At 44.7% G+C, this 17,863-nt stretch overlaps 1 protein-coding gene across 1 annotated transcript in view; it reads left to right on the forward strand.

Annotated features, from left to right (window-relative positions):
- Positions 1-17,863, forward strand: part of PARD3B (par-3 family cell polarity regulator beta) — a 560,874-nt gene that overhangs the window by 156,920 nt on the left and 386,091 nt on the right. Inside the window, 4 exon segments of the mRNA XM_033152744.1 lie at positions 2,157-2,282; positions 4,423-4,760; positions 5,478-5,617; positions 8,881-9,009. Of these exon segments, the coding sequence (XP_033008635.1) occupies positions 2,157-2,282; positions 4,423-4,760; positions 5,478-5,617; positions 8,881-9,009 (733 nt within the window).

Raw genomic sequence — 17,863 nt, forward strand, 5'->3', positions numbered from 1 at the left:
ATAAGGCTTGGTTTCCAGACCCTTGATCATCTTGGTCGCCCTTCTCGCCACACATTCCAGCTTGTCAACATCCTTCTTATATTGTGGCGCCCAGAACAGGATTCCATCTGTCTCTCATATCTGTACCCCTTAAATAGAAATCAGCTTGATGACATCTAAATTAAATTATGTTCCCCCCTTGCAGAACATTTTGCCATATAAAGAAAATACCATATGTTTCCCCCCTCCCCTTGATTATCCTATTTTTGATCATTTTAATATGGCGGTCAGCTGTTGTGCATATGCCTTAAACTAATAAATTCAAACCTTTGCACCTCGGTTTAAGGCTTATCAACATGTTTACTTCAGGGTATGGTTCTCATGATGTATTTGGTCTGTTAAGAAACAACATTTCCTAATCTCTTACCCATGCGTCTGGCATACTACCTTGCCCTCTTGTGTAAATTCCCTCCCTTTGTCGCATTAGCGGGCATGTTGAATTACGCCCCAGTGCTGACGCTAATCACGGGTAGCTTGAAGCTAGAATTTGAAACGGAGGTTTTGGAGCTGTTTTGCAAATGCTGACTAGATAATATCATGCATGCAGTGCAAGGAGGAGTGTACAAACCTGCGAGGTCCTTGCATAATGTTACTCGGAAGCAGCGTTTTTACTATTTTTTGTTGCAGTCTTAAAACACGGCGGCGCGGCTCCGGGAGGGAGGGAGGGGGCCGTGGGATAATGCCTGCCATTGGGCACGATCCCACGGCCCCCTCCCGACCGGCAACGGAGCTCCGTGGCGCCACGTTTTAAGACTGCAGTGAGCGTTGCAGTCTTAAAACGCGGCGCCACGGAGCTCCAGGAGGGCTTACCTTTTCGCTCCGGTCGGGAGGGATGTTGTCCGCGTCCGCCATTTTGGATCGGCTGCGCATGTCTGAACATGCGCAGACATGCACAGTCGATCCAAAATGGCGGACGCGGACAACACCCCTCCTGACCGGAGCGAAAAGGTAAGCCGGCTTACAGTGGTACCTCGCCAGACGAATTCGTCTTGCGAAAAACAGGCATAGATGAATTCGTCTCGCGAGTCAACTAAAAACTCGCAAAACCCTTTTGTTTTGCGAGTTTTTCGTTGTGCGGGGCATTTGTCTTGCGGGGTACCACTGTACTGAGAAGTATGTTGGGGAGTTCTTCATGCTAATACTAAGAGGGTTTTTTGACCCCCCCCCAAATAATACTGATTAAAATAGTTGTTAAGCGTTTGTGTCTACTTTTAAATGCTTTGAGTTAAGTGTTGGTGCACAATCAGCATCCTACTTCTGTCTTCTGTCTAATTTATATTATATGTGTGTATACATATATAAATGTTACACAATAAAAGAGAGGAAATTAAAAATTTAAAAACACAATAAAACGATGTTAATGTTGAGACGCTACATAATAAAAATAAGGAAGTAATGGGTTTATGTTGCCAGAAAACACTTAACTCAATCCACATGTCTATATTCCACATCTCAAATAAGTATTTAAGACCAGAGGCTATCATATAAAACTATAGGGTTATTATGTTGGTTACAGTAGGGTTTGTATAACATGTAGTTTAGAAAATATCCTTGCTTCTGTTATTTTGTTTTATTCAAACCATGATTAAGTTTACTTTTGATGTCTTATACTGCATTTAAGTGGAACTTCCTGGTGATAACCACAGAAAAATTCATTCAAAAATTATCTTAAAAGAGTTTGGAATCAGAATATAAATGCAGAATAGACAAGTATAGCAGACGTTCTTACTCAAAAAATAAACGCAAACAATTCATTTGAAAAACTTCCTTAAATATTCAGAATTGGAGTATAAATGTAGAATAGGCAAGTTTTAACAGACATTCTTACTAAAAAAATGCCACCAACATTGTTAAAGAAGGGATGTTTTGTGGAAAGTGATTCATATATGAATTGAAATGAAGTAAATGATGAAAAAGGTAAGCTATACTGACATTTGGAAATGTATGGTTTTCCAGATATACTTGTTTCTTCCCCATTACTGTGTTGTCAGTATATATGTATATTCCCTCCGGTGGCCAACCAGATGCCTTCTGGGAGTAGCTGCAAGCAGGACTTTAAAATTCGTTTATCTAATTTAGGTAACTCCAGATAACTTACTTTGCATTCCTACCCTCAGGATTCTAGGGCTTTTTATCCGTGGCATTGAGGAGAACAGCCGAACTAAGAGGGATGGACTTTTACTTGAAAATGAGTGTATTGTGAAAATTAACGACACAGAACTTGCGGATAAAACCTTTGCACAGTGAGTTTTGCCGAATTGTTTTATTCTGTTAACCTGAGGAATTTATGCAGCGCACATCAATCCAGACTTTCAAAAGTCAGTTTTTACAATGTTGGCTATAATTAAAATACTGCAGTTTTGCCTCGGAAGCTTATGAAGTAAAATAAAATTGTTGTAGCGTGGGGATAGTGATTCAGCAAGTGACTTCAGCTCTCTGACATAGCAGGCAGGAGTCAGCTTATTCATGTAACACTCTTTATTCAAGCAAACAAGACTGGGGAACTGAGGAGAGGGAAGCTACATTTATAGGGACAGTGGACTTGCTAGAAAGGATACATTTTGGAGGGAACAATCTCAAGCAGCCACAAAGCTGCCTTTTGGTGGGAACCAATAAGACTGAGGATCCAAATGCAGCAACTTGAATGAACCAATAGTAGCTGTTCCTTCTGGAACAGGAAGGCAGCTACTTTCCCCTGATGTGAATACAGACAATAGTAATACAGATATGATAATCCTTGAATCAATACACAACAAAAATAAAATAAAATAAAATTCTAGTAGACTCACACTGGGGATAGAATATATGATCTTCTGTTGCTGTAGAGACTGACTGTAAGCGGAATGTTTTATTAGCCACTTAGGAAAGCGCTATTTAATAGTCCAACTAAGAGACTCATAACCTGATCCGAGTGATAAAACATAAATGATTTCATTAATCTGGGTTGTTTTGTTGTTTTTGGGTGAGTTACCTATAGGTCAGCGGTGCCATCAAGGAGGGGCTGAAGGCCTCCCCAAATTTTTTGAGGAGAGGAACGGGCCCTCTCAATATTCCATGACAACGTGCACATGTCGTGCAACATGCTCACGTCATGCGTGTGCACAACACATCAACATGTGCGCACTGGCCCTCAGTCATGGGGGCAAGCCGGCTCGCTTGCTATAGGTAGCTTAGTAAGCTAGAAATTTATTTCTGATAGAATTTTTAGTTCTAGCAATTCATTAGATCTGTTCGTTACTTTTTAAAGCATAGCCAGTTGCTTTATTCGTGATTATTATTTTTAGTGTTGTTCAAGGAATTTCTGCTGATTTATCTATTATTATTATTATTATGATTATTATTTGCAGGGATACAGCATTTACCAGAATTTTAGATTTTAAAGAAGTGCTTTAAAAGATTTCTTTCCAATTATTCAAGCAGTAGTTTTTGAAATTATAATGCTCATATGTAAAAATGTAAAGTAAGTTATTCATAAAACACATATTTATTAAATATGGTGGATGGTGACATCTCAGAAGAGAAACATTCAAAGAAATATGATGGATTTACTTTTTCTCATGCTTAGTGATCTGTTTATTGTTGCGAGCTCCTTTTTTGTGTTTCTTGTATTTTTAACTTTGTTTTTTAAATAATTCCATCTCAACCAAAAAAGAAGTCTCTCTCTCTCTCTCTCTCTCTCTCTCTCTGTCCAGCACACACACAAATGAAACTGTTTGCTGTGATGAAGCAGGTGTTTTGTGTAAAACTAAAATAGGTCTCTCTTTGGAATTACTGATTTTTATTCACATGAAAATATTTAAAAACAACAACAACAAGTTGCACACAAAATCAGTAGTACTTGGGGGAGTCATTGTGTTTCAGTGGATACAGTTCTGGGGTTTGTATGGAAACCCCTATGCCTCTATGGCAGGCATAGGCAAACCCCTGTCCTCCAGATGTTTGGGACTACAATTCCCATCATCCCTGACCACTGGTCCTGTTAGCTAGGGATGATGGGAATTGTAGTCCGAAACACCTGGAGGGCCGGAGTTTCCCTACGCCTGCTCTGTGGTGCTCTCTTGATAACAATAGGTCCTTCCATCTCAGTGAGGAATGCTTATCTCACAATTTGGAGCAGAAAATGAGGCTAGAGCTCTGTAAACTGAAGTGGAAACTGAAGTGCTATAAAAGTGGGAAATAACAAAGATTTTTGACAAAGAAAGCCACCTGCAAAGTGACAACAATTTTTACAAGAACGAAAAAGGAATTGTTTGGAAAGGATCTTTAAAAGCCTTTCCCGCAAAGCAACTTCCAAGTTCTCACCGTGTGCATTTAGCATGGCTTGCATTTTCCAGATCTTCATACGTTTCTTCTGTGCCTTGGTTTTGTTTTGTTTTTTTCAAGAGCGCAAGATATCTTTCGGCTAGCCATGAAATACCAGACTATCCTCTTGGAAGTGGTTCCTCCACACAGCCGTGAACAATATGAAAAGTCCGCCATCGTACCTTTATACCCGGCAGAGCATGTCTCGAGGGCGAAGGTTCCACCTCCCATCTATGCAAAGCCAATGACAAGGGAAGTGGACTTGTCTGGAACAAGCCACCTGGAGTCTGGGATGCATCCTGCCAAGAGCCCCAGCTTTTCAAGAGTTAGCAGGAAGCCATCGTCACCCACCTTATCGCCCCTGATGGGTTTCGGCAGCAAGAAGAATGCAAAAAGGATAAGGATAGATCTCAGGAAAGGTCAGTTAAACCTTCCCCTGATGTTTTTAAAAAAGGACTTTCATATCTTTTAGCCACAGTATTTGTGCTCATACTTGATTGAGGTCAGGGCCGGATTTAGGTTTGATGAGGCCCTAAGCTACTGGAGGTAATGGGGCCCTTTATATGCCCAGCTGTCCTTTGTCAACAACAAATTGTCGCTGTTTTTTTTGTGTTGAATATATGCTATATGGTAATTTGTGGACCTACTGTATATTCTGGCGTACAAGACTACTTTTTAATCCAGGAAAATCTTCTCAAAAGTCGGGGGTCGTCTTATACGCCGGGTGGAGAATCTGTGGTCGAGTATATCTCAAACTCTATATTTTAACTGTAAAAGTTGGGGTCGTCTTATACGCCGGAAAATACGGTAATAGGTATCTAAAGCCATTTGCACATGCAGAATGTAGGCACCCTATATATAGAATTGAGCAAACCAGTGATATTTTAGGGAGCAGGATAGCAGGCGGGGCCCATTAATTACATCATAGGAGCCTACACAACACAAAAAACTGTTGCTGGATGTAGGTTCTATTTTATTTGTTTTTTTATCTTATATTTTGGAAATGTACATCCAGTTTTTTTGTTTAATTTTTTTGGGGGCCCCCCCAAGAGAGTGGGGTCCTAAGCTATAGCTTGTTTGGCTTATACGTAAAAGTAGTGTGAGATTCAAATATTTTGTGTGTGTCTGCACTTTAGGCCCCGAAGGACTTGGTTTCACTGTGGTTACCAGAGACTCTTCAGTTCACGGTCCCGGTCCTATATTTGTGAAAAGCATTTTACCCCGTGGCGCAGCAGTTAAAGATGGCCGCTTGCAGTCGGGAGACAGAATACTGGAGGTTTGGAAAATGTTCATTTGCTTCTCTCCACAAAAAAAGCTAATGTCCAGTGGATCATTAAAAAACAAAAACAAAACAACCAACCAATAATAATACTTGGAGTAGATCCATTGAAGTAAATGGACGTGATGAGCTTAGGTCCATTAATTTCAATGGGTAAACTCTGCAGAGTCTTGTGATAATAGGGTAATGTTGACTAACAGAACACTTGATGAAAGGGAAATTTCTCATTTACTCAAAGCACCCCAGTTGATACATTCTCTTCTAAATCTTTAAAAAAAATAAAAATTCTGAGGGTTATGGAACATGATGCCCAAGGTTTTAGGTTTCCATACAGCTTGGGATCGGGGCTTTGTTGCTGCTCGAGGAACACAAATGCTATCATAAAGACTCTCTGGGTGCATGGAATTAGTTGTGTGGCTACCAATTTCATGAACCTGAATTATGTGACTGTATCGGGAGTGCTCTTTACTGATTTTATTTGTTCACTTCTAATCTTCCAGACAGTTACTGCATAAAATGTAGGGACCCTCCCCCCCCAGAAGCCAGTAAAACCTGCTCTCACTCCTCGTTTTAATACCTTTCTCTACAAAGTGCTTGCAAATTAGAGCCTCAGCCTTAAGACCTTGACCTTAACGTTGTCATTTTCATAGCAGCTACAAGAAAGATGTCGAGATACTTCAGCAAACAATCCTGTCCAGTCTAAGCTACGCTGGCGAGAGTTGCCAGACAGTTTGCAAAACCCTGGGGAGTTGTTAGGCGTTCCCCTTGTTATGTGGGTTGGAAACTGTTCCCTGTTGTACCTTCTAACTTAGGACAGTTTCATTTTGGTCAGAAGCCCCCCTTGTGTACATGTCCGTGTAAGCAACCAACCAACCAAGACTGCACACATAAGGTACAAGTGTCCCCCCCACACACACTTAGGCACAACCGACTCGCACGTGACCACGTATACGTGTAGTTAAATAATTCAATATTTTGATTCAAACCTGGAAATGGCGGGAGCAGGGGCGGAGAAAGGGGGGACGGTGGGGGCGCCCGCCCCGTGTGTCACCACTCAGAGGGGGTGACAAAATGGCGGGTGGCACTCACCGTGGCGCCTGCAGTTTGCCCGAGCCACACGTCTCTCCTGGGAGTGACGTGGTGGATTGGGGACCTGCAGGCTCCACACTGCCCAAACAGTCCGCTCACCGCCTCTCCCTCAGCTGTAGGAGGAGGCAGGCAGACTCCTCGGAGACCCCGCAGAGCGTCCTGCCCCAGCTGGCTCCACCCCATGGGCGGCTAGCGCCACCCTAGGTGCCCGATCGGCTAGCTCAGCCACTGGGCGGGAGAGAGCTGGAGAGTCCTCACGGCTCACGAGGTTACTCTTCCCAGAGGCTAAAGAGGACATCAGTGAGGGCAGTCTTTGTTTACGCTGTTCAGTCTCCTTGCCTAAGAGCTCATGCACAGAATAATGCAGCAACAGGGCCTGTCCCAAAGCTTTGATATATTTTGGATACATAATTTTTGGTATGGGTTGAAGAGAGAGCAGAAGAGAGGGCGTCTAAACAGAGCTGAGAGCAGCAGCGTTGGAAGCCTGTGGCGTAGGAGGCACCCCCTGCGGGCGGGGCATCACGGCGCGTGCGTGTTTCCGGGCATGTGTAGTGGATCCAGCCGGCACTGCTGCAAGCTGGCGAGCAAGCGGTGGGTCGGGCAGCCCCCCGACCCGTCGCTCGTTCACCGGCCAGCCGGGGGATACACCTGGGTCAGCACTGCTGCTCCCGCAGCGAGCCGGTGATCGAGCAGCAGATCCCACCACTCGCTCGCCGCGGGAGCAGCAGCGCCGGCCGGATGCTCTACGCATTCGGGCATGTGTAGTGGATCTGGCTGGTGCTGCTGCAAGCCGGCGAGCAAGCAGCGGGTCGGGCAGCCCCACAAGCCGTTGCTTGCTTGCCGGCTCGCCGCAGGAGCAGCAATGCCGGCTGGATGCATCCGGGCCGGTTCTGCTGCTCCCTTGGCAAGCCGGTGAGCGAGCAGCGGCTCGTGGAGCTGCCCTGTCTGGACGGGGTGGCGGTGGAGGGGCCAGAGAGTGTCACCCCTTCCGATGGAACCTGGGGCGGAGTGCCCCCTACACCCCGCCCTTCCTACGCCACTGGATGAGAGGGTCTCCCACTTTGCACAATTTCACTTATGCCTGGAATGTAAACTTTGCAGAAGTAGTGGGACGCCTGTACTTGATGTTACTCTATCATGACCACCTGAGTTCAGTAGGACGTCTTCCAAGTATACCACACACACACAAACCAAGTTCTCCCCCTTTCCCTTTTTCTTCCTTCCCATTCTTTTATTTATATTTATACATTTATTTACATTTTATACATTATTATTTTTTTATTTTGACAAAGTATTGGGACGGGGGTGGCGCTATGGGTTAAACCACTGAGCCTAGGGCTTGCCGATCAGAAGGTTGGTGGTTCGAATCCCCGCGACAGGGTGAGCTCCCGTTGCTTGGTCCCAGCTCCTGCCAGCCTAGCAGTTCGAAAGCACCACGTGCAAGTAGATAAATAGGTACCGCTCCGGCGGGAAGGTAAACGGCGTTTCCATGAACTGCTCTGGTTTGCCAGAAGCGGCTTAGTCATGCTAGCCACATGACCCGGAAGCTGTATGCCGGCTCCCTCGGCCAATAAAGCAAGATGAGCGCCGCAACCCCATAGCTGTCCACAACTGGACAGAATGGTCAGGGGTCCCTTTACCTTTAATAATCATAAATAAATAAGAATAAAAGTGTGCACCCCACCACTGAGACCATTCCATTTTAACTATCCAACCTCCCAAAATTTCGACACCTCTTGCGATGGTTCGACTCCTTTCTGTGTTAACAGCACAAATCCTACAAACACCTTCCATATCTCTTCAAAATCATTTCTCCTGCATATTCCGCGTCTCACCTTAATGGCACATGTTAATTTATCAACAAACCAAGTTCTGATCCAGTGAAGGCTAAGTGGTGCCCTGAATTCTGCAATTGCCCGCACATTTAGGAGGCTGCAGTGATGCAAGGCAAAAGAAAATATTCTGTGCTGTTCTGGGCTAGATCCAGAAATCCATTCATTCAACAGCCAGTGAGTGTGTAACGCTTGGGATAATCATCCACACTGTGGACCGCTACCCAACACTGTTAATAGGGCAGACTGCACTCATAAAGTTTCAGTAGGATATATTTCAAAACCTTCTGATTAATTCATTTCCTCCCCCCCCTAACTGTGTTTGTCTGCATCTTTTAGGTGAATGGTAGAGACATCAGTGGCAGAACCCAGGAGGAGCTTGTCAGTATGCTGAGGAGCACAAAGCAAGGAGAGATCGTTTCCCTCACCATTGCTCGCCAAGAGGAAAGTTTTCTGCCCAGAGAACTGGTAATAGTCTTTGCATAGCGGAGTACACAGGAGAAATATTTCGGTTAATCAGACGGCTGACATGGGAAACCTTAATTTGAGAAGTCAATGTTTCTTATGACATCAACAACTTGATGTCACAAGGCCCGTAAAAGTTAGATTTTTAACTTTATACTAGAAAAGGTATATTCAGCACAACCAACAAGATACATGTGCATGAATCTAGCTATATCTAAAATCAGAGGGTGAAATCTAGTGGGTGATTGATTTGGAGTTGGGGGGGGGGCATCTGAAGCAGATTTTGTGTGAGCAGGGGGAGGGAGAGGAAACCATTACACAAGTGGAATTTCATTGTGCATGTGGGCGGATATCATTAGCTGTCTCCCAGAGAATGACTAAAACTATATTATCCCTCATAAAGAAAAAAAAAGAAATTAATCTGAAGCACAATTTCAAAGCTGGACATTTATGCCTTGTGAAATTACCATTCTAATGATGATGGTTAATAGCAAGTTTCTCCGCCGTCCGTGGTGGTGACAAAATACACGGCAGTGTACTTTAGTAATACAAATCTCCTCAATTAGATGAGTCCAGACAATTTATTACATTAATCTGACCCTTCCTTCAAGGACAACAGATTGCAAATCCTGCAAAGTTAGGTTGGAATCTTTGATAGTGACAGCTCTGAGTTCAGCCAGCAGACGTCGTAGTTGGCAAGTGATTTGAAGATGGGTTTTCCCTGTCCTAATGCCACATTCCGGCCACTGCAACATACCGGGTAGTATTCAACAAAGTTTTGCTTTGGGACTAACTTCGGGCTTCGCCACACCTCCATTTGTCCCACTCCTTTCCTCTGGGGAACCCCAGAGGCAGATTGGGAGGGGGGGTAATGATACTTTGTTCTGTTGGATAGTGTTTGTGTGGGGGTTTTATGTGAGTCATGTGTGTAGGCCCTTTATTTATTTATATATACAGTGGTACCTTGGGTCTCAAACTTAATCCATTCCCAGAGTCCGTTCAACTCCCAAAACCGTTAAAAAAACCAAGGCACGTCTTCTAATTGGCTGCAGGAGCTTCCTGCAGTCAAGCGGAAGCCGCGTCGGAAGTTTGGTTTCTGAAAAACGTTTGCAAACTGGAACACTTACTTCCAGGTTTGTGGCGTTCAGGAGCCGATTTGTTCGGCAACTAAGCTGTTTGATAACCAGGTTGCGACTGTGTATTTATTTTTATTGGCATTGTGGGAGATAATAATAATAATAATAATAATAATAATAATAATAATAATAATAATAATAATAATAATAATTTATTTGTACCCCGCCCATCTGTCTGGGTTTCCCCAGCCACTCTGGGCAGCTTCCAACAGAGATTAAAATACAGGAAAATATCACACATTAAAAATTTTCCTGAACAGGGCTGCCTTCAGAAGTCTTCTGAATGTCAGGTAGTTGTTTATAGCAGGGGTGGCCAACTCCCAAGAGACTGCAATCTACTCAGAGTTAAAAACTGGCAGTGATCTACCCCCTTTTTTGAGGTTCAGGTCAAAGTTGTTGAGCTTTTTATAGGAAGGAGGAAGGCCCGTTTTGGGGGGTTTCGGATCAAAGTTGTTGAGTTTTTTCAGGGAGGAGGTAAAATGTTGAGCTTTTTTTAGGGGGGCCACAGTTGTTCAGCTTCTTTGGGGGGACCCAATGATCTACCAGTGATCTACCGCAGACGTCCAGTGATCTACCAGTAGATCACAATCTACCTGTTGGACATGCCTGGTTTATAGGAAGGTCTAGAGCTTGGTTGGTTATTTTTGGTTAGTTGCAGTATGGTTTGTTTGTGTGAGGGGTGTTTGTGTTGTTGGGTCATATTAGTCATATTGATTTTTATGCTGTTGGGGTGGTGGTGGTAGGTCATTGTCCTGTGCTGTATATGTTTTGTTATTTTGCAGGACTGATATCTAAAAGGGGTGGATTTGGGGGCATTCCCACCACATGTGGAGGTATGTGCTTGTAGAGGTGCAGCCTCTCCAGCATTTACGTGAGGTTCCTGGGTGTTGCAGCACCAGCTTTCATGGTGTTAGGTACAATCTATAAATAGGTTTCAATGTGAGTTCCCTTGTTTTGGCTGAGATGGATTTAAAAGGTGGTTTGGACCACAGCTTACACCATTGGGTGGGGTTTATTTCGTTACCTATGTCATGCTCCCATTGGTCATTGTGGTGAGGGGGTTTGTTGGGTCTTGGAGTAGTATTTTGGCCTCTAGACATTTTAAAGCATGGGTAGGCAAACTAAGACCCGGGGGGGGGGGGGTCTGGCCCAATTGCCTTCAAAATCCATCCGGCAGACAGTCTGGGAATCAGCGTGTTTTTTTTACATGAGTAGAATGTGTCCTTTTATTTAAAATGCATTTCTGGGTTATTTGTGGGGCATAGGAATTTGTTCATTTCCCCCCAAAAATATAGTCCGGCCCCCCACAAGGTCTGAGGGACAGTGGACCGGCCCCCTGCTGAAAAAGTTTGCTGACCCCTGTTTTTAAAGTGATTTTTAAAAGTGTCTTAAATATTTAATAGTTTCCTATTCACCAATTTGGCAACGATATATTGCTGAATGATAGTATAAAATTAGAGGATTGTTTAATTTGAAAATATCTTCTTTCTACCAAAGAAATGCATAAAGAGGGGTTTTCAGTATGTAGAACGTACTTTTCTGGAATATATATCTGCTCTCACAGAAACAAACGTAACCTCTTTGGTCCCCTCCCTGTTATCTTGATGGATGTGTCTACTTTGTTATTTTTTAACTCAAACTCCAGTAGGATAAAGGAAGGACAGAACTTCCTGCCTTTGTCTAATTTTCTCCTCCTGGAAGAAAAGAAAAACTGCCTTTGTTTTCTGGCTCCAAGAACTTTTCATTTCACCAGGAACTTTATTTTAACTCGGTGTTACACCTTCTAGCTTCACGTAATGCAGAAATGACCACCCCGAATCTGTGTTTCCCCACATTTCCCCCTTTTGTTTACTTTTAGCACTCTTATCGCTGTTAGCTGTCTGTTTTGGCAATGAGGACCCACCGTTGGCTGGTTGGCTGGTCAGTTGGTTGGTCGGCATACAGGAAAGCCCTAATGTAGGTCGAATTGTTGAGAAGTGACCCCCTTATCTTTTCACAGCTTCTGCCGCTGCTTCCTGAACACTTGTGTCTAGATAAGGCTGCAGGCAGTAAGTGTGCCGAGCTGTGTGGGTTTTGGTTGTGAAGCTTTCGTTTGTCGTTTGCTTGCTCGAATACTATTTCAGGGCTTTTAGCATCATTTATAATGCCCCATATTGTTAATTTTCCCGTTCAACAGCTTCCCTTGAGAGAGGGAAGGATGCACAGGTGGGTAGGCCTCATAGCAAGTGTAACGTATGAATTTTAATGCATATTAGGTAGGTTACTCCACAACTACATAACACCGTGTGTTCAGTAGTCGACTGGCTGAAATAATAGCCTGCTTGATTTTGAGAGTGTTTTAAACCTTGTGCCATCTGAAACGAGTCTAAAGCTTCTCCCCTCTAAAAAAAAAAACCAAACGTTGCCAATGCTACTCTTGGTTTTCTTCCTTAAATATTGTATTATTATTTCCCTTGGCCATCCCAGGACTAATATAAACCTTTACAAAAGAAGCAAATGACAAGTCCTGGTTTAAAGGAAGCGTGGGGAGAAGGATTCTGTTGTCACTTGTGGATTCTGTTGAATAGCTTTCTATCTCCTGGGGTACAATTTGGTCTGGTGTATAGTTATGGTAGGGACCCAGGTGGCGCTGTGGGTTAAACCACAGAGTCTAGGGCTTGCTGATTAGAAGGTTGGCGGTTCGAATCCCTGCCACGGGGTGATCTCCCATTGCTCGGTCCCAGCTCCTGCCGACCTAGCAGTTCGAAAGCATGTCAAAGTGCAAGTAGATAAAAAGGTACCGCTCCAGCGGGAAGGTAAACGGCGTTTCTGTGCGGGGCTCTGGTTCTCCAGAAGCGGCTTAGTCATGCTGGCCACATGACCCGGAAGCTGTCTGCGGACAAACGCCGGCTCCCTTGGCCTATAGAGCGAGATGAGCGCCGCAACCCCAGAGTCGGACATGACTGGACCTGATGGTCAGGGGTCCCTTTACCTACCTTTATAGTTATGGTGGACAGCGGCGGAGCAAGCCAATCGGGCGCCTGGGGCAGCGCTCGTGCCTTGCTCCCAGGGGTGCAGCCAGCCACCCACAGGGTGGGGCAAACCAGGGCAGCTGAGGGGGAGGCGGCGGGCAGACTGTTGGGGCAGCGCAGAGCCCGCAGGCACCCAAGCCACCATGTCACTCCCAGGAGAGACGTGTGGCTTGGGCGCGCTGCAGACCCCGCGGTGAGTGCCGCCTAGCATTTTGTCACCCCCCTGAGTGGTGACACCCGGGGCGGACCGCCCCTACCGCACCCCCCTTCCTCCACCCCTGATGTGGAGACAATTGATCCAGAAAGCAAAGGCAGGATTACTTCCCTGCTGTGGCCCACCAGGCAGCGGCAGATATGCGTGCTCACACCTGATATGCACAGGTAAGAAGGTGAGGGTGTTCCATTAAGCACGGCACACCAGGATCTGCGGTAGGAGCGACTGTGCAAGTTTTGCCACAATGCAGCCTCTTTTAGTCATGGTTGAGTCCTAGAATTTCATGTGTAGCATGCAATGGGAAAACAAGGGTGGACAAAAACTCCCTTGGCCCCAATTTAGGGGAAACCAGCAGTTTGCGGCCCCTTGGGCAGAGGCTGCGCTTATTTGACTGCATCCATATGGCTGCAGCGTGGCAGTCGACAACTTTTTTTAGATAAAGTAGCTCCAGAGAATGTGTTGCAGCAACCACTGGAGGAAAACAACAACCACCAGTCCAGAGTTCCCTTCTTGTGTCAGCCTTCTGTTTAAGAGTACTATATGAAATATTGCAATCGCAAGGTCATAATTTGCAGTTTTCCTGGGCATCTGCCAAACACCTGTAGCAATTCATCTCCCGCTGACCCTGAAACGATTTGGGTGACCCGCAGTTCTTAAGTATGTGTGCATAAGGCTGATACCAATGCTAGTCTCGGACGGGGGGGGGGGGGGTTCTGAAGGCAGCCTAAATTTGCCATATGGTTTTAGGACTCTTCTTGCTCCTGGCAAGGTATAGGATATAATGGCTGTTGATTGGATTACAGGATATTGGGGCTTAGTTAACTGCAGCTCTGTAAACTAACATCAAAGAGCTGCTTAATTAACGTTGTTTTCGCGTTGCGAGCAAAGTGAAACCCAGCCTGCTCTTTGAGGGATTGCCATTGCTTCAGAAGGAAATAAGAGAAATCTTAAGAAGATTCTTTTGTGAAGCAGATCAGCAAAGTATAGTTGGGACCAACACAGTCTGTCCTCTTTATTATCCAGTTAGCCAAATGTTACTAGTAATTCATGCCAGCTGTTGACAGTGTAGCAGCTGGGGTAAGGAGCTGGTTGCAAAACACAGGGGGATTATCTTGATTTGCTTAATTACCAGACTCTCCAGGCTGCCTTGTGATTAGTATATTTTATAAGATACATTTGGGTTTTAAGCTATGTAGTAAATACTCTGCTGACTTCTCTGAAGACTTGTTTAAAGATTAGGAGCGGGGTGGGGTGGGGTGGGGGACTGTCTGATAGTGATCTGGTTTGCATTTTCTGACTGCTTTAAAAGTAAACAGAATTCGGGGAGTCGTGCTACTGTTCCGAAAACATTAAAAGGTTTGGTCGTTGCCTGTTGCCACCTCTTCTCATCCGCCATTCCCCAAAAGGATTGATCACGAGCCCACACTTTTCTAAACTAACTTGAGGATCATTTTTCTTCATGCTGGCAAAGTAAGCAAGCCACTTTAATTGGAAGCAGTTGCTGTTTAACCCGTGCTGCGCTGCAGCTGTGCGGGCTCCCTGTGCAAAATAACTATGAAAGATGTTTTTTTTTTGTTATTTTAATGAGAGTCCAGAGACCTGGAGATGGACGCACGGAAACGCTTGCATGTTGTGCATGCACGGAAAGGCAGAAGACTGGTCCTTAGCCAAACATGACAAATAATAATAAAAAAAAGTTTAAAAAGGTAGATTTGCCCCTTGTTAGGAAATGACAGCATATATACTTTTACTCTCGTTCTCTTACACACGTGTTTGTATGTATCTTTGAGCATATAGCTAAGTCTGAGGGCATTCTTCACCCTTCCACAACTCACGGAACGTTATGGACCATATTTGGCATAGATATGGAACCTACTTGTCATTGGTTTAAAATTTGATAGTTGCACACTTGATTGTTTTGATTGTTGTTGTTGTTATTGTTGTTGTTGTTATTGTTATGTTCTGTTTGTTTTACTTTTGTTTTACTTTTATGTACCTTAAACTTGATGTAAAATCTAAATCCCCCCCCCATGTAACCTGTGCTTGTGGTGCATAGGCAGTATTAAGGGCAGCTAACAATTAAAATCAAACATAAAATACAACATTTTATTATTATTATTATTTTAAAAAACACACTATAACAAAAAATAGTTCCAAGTGCATAAAATAAAATAAAAAATAAAGCATTGGATAAATAACTTATCTACCCAATAAAACAAATGTTTGCCTAAATAAAAAGGTTTTTGCTGGGCAAATAAATACTCTAAAAGGCAAATACTCTTGTGGACAAAAGCAGTGGCGGAGCTTCATGCTCCGACACCGGGGGGGGGGGGTGGAGAGCAGGTGGGGGCAGGGCTGGCATGCATCCTGGGGGCATGGCATGCTGCCTGCGGGGGCATGGCGCCCAGCGTGGGCGGGGGGGGGCAGCCGCAATGGCACCGCACCGGGATCACGCTGCTGGGGGCAGTGTGCTCCCCCTGCACTCCTCTTCCTCTGCCAGTGGACAAAAGGTTTCACAATTTGGGTGCAGCCATAAAGGAAGTCATTTGTCTAAACCCATAAGCTGAGCCTCTACCGTAGACCAAACATGGAGAAGGGTCTGCCTGCCGCTTCCTATGATGTAGGCAAGCAGACCTGGAAGGAGGCCGTTCTAAGGTATCCTGGGCCTAGGACATTTCAGGCTTCTAAGGTCATCACCAACACTTTGAATTTTGCCTGGAAACGAGCTGGAAACCAATGAAGTCCTTGCAGCAGCGGTGTCATGTGATTCTGTAAGCGAGCGCTAATCAGCATTTTCGCTGCTGCGTTCAGGACCACATACAGCTTCTCAAGAAGGTGGCTTCTGTAGGGCTCACTGCAGTCATGCAGTCCAGATGTAGCTAAGGCATGTGTGGCCCTGACCAGGTCAAACCTCATCAGGTATTGACATTGTCCATGCACCAGCCGAAACTCCTGGTTATAGCCGCCAACCGAGAAGCCAGATACAAGATTGAGTCTGAAAGCACACCCCAACTGTGAAAACTGATTCTTCAAAGAGAGTGCTACACCATCCCATGCAGGGTAAAGAGTTTCATATCCCAAACTCTTATCTGTCTCCTGGCCAGAAGAATCTCTTCCTTCACTGGATTTAAATTTCAGTTTATTAGCCCTCATCCAGCCTGTTAGCTGGCTCCGGACACCACTTCACAACATCATCAGCTTCCCTGGCTGGGGATAAAAAGATTATATAGTTGTAACTTTAACCGTAGAAAGTCCTTGCAGTGCTGTAACACAACCGGGTTCTGAACCGATGGTGCGTATTTTAACAAAAGAAGGATGCGTATAGCGTGTTATATTCAGGCGTTCTATACGTTTATGCGTATCTAGGTGCGTTATGTGTTGTGTCTCGAGTTTTCTGTTATTAGAGATCTCAACTCCTGGACAAGTGTACAACTGCAGAAAGTCCAGGGAAGCCGACAGCTGGAATGCACATGTTTCCTTGTAAATCAGATGCTCCTAAACATGTGCTCCCTTTAAAACATGCTGGTTTTATATAAAGTAAACAGCTCGCAGTTATGTAAATATCGGGAGTCCTTGACACGGGGAGCAACTGAACTGCTTGATGTAGCATAAAAGGCTGGCCAGACACAGCCCAATTTAATTAAGCTGAAACACTCTGGATTAAGCTGATTGTCCAACCCAGTGCATGGTGTTAGCCTTCTGTGTTGGAGGCCCCAGTTAAGGCCTCTTGTTCAGCTGCCAAGCTGCCGGGTGGGTGGCCTTTTGGCAAGCAAGCATCTCTCAACAGATCTTGTCTTTTTTGTTTTGCTGTTAAGGTAAAATGAACTCAAACCTGTAGCTTGAGACAAGATATTATTACAAAATTAAATTAAATCCCAGGCATATAAATACAGGTACAGCGGTACCTCAGGTTACATACGCTTCGGGTTACATGCTCCGCTAACCTAGAAATAACGCTTCAGGTTAAGAACTTTGCTTCAGGATAAGAACAGAAATCGTGCTCTGGCGGTGCAGCGGCAGCGGGAAGCCCCATTAGCTAAAGTGGTGCTTCAGGTTCTAGGAGTCTTGGTAGACCATAAACTTGACATGAGTCAACAGTGTGATGCAGCAGCTAAAAAAGCCAATGCAATTCTGGGCCACATCAATAGGAGTATAGCATCTAGATCAAGGGAAGTAATAGTACCACAGTATTCCGCTCTGGTCAGACCTCACCTGGAATACTGGGTCCAGTTCTGGGTACCGCAGTTCAAGAAGGATGCTGACAAGCTGGAATGTGTCCAGAGGAGGGCAACCAAAATGGTCAAAGGCCTGGAAACGATGCCTTATGAGGAACGGCTTAGGGAGCTGGGTATGTTTAGCCTGGAGAAGAGAAGGTTAAGGGGTGATATGATAGCCATGTTCAAATATATCAAAGGATGTCATATAGAGGAGGGTGAAAGGTTGTTTTCTGCTGCTCCAGAGAAGCGGACACGGGGCAATGGATTCAAACTACAAGA

The sequence above is a fragment of the Lacerta agilis genome, chromosome 1 (genome assembly GCF_009819535.1).
Source record: "Lacerta agilis isolate rLacAgi1 chromosome 1, rLacAgi1.pri, whole genome shotgun sequence".
In the NCBI taxonomy this organism is placed as follows: Eukaryota; Metazoa; Chordata; class Lepidosauria; order Squamata; family Lacertidae; genus Lacerta; species Lacerta agilis.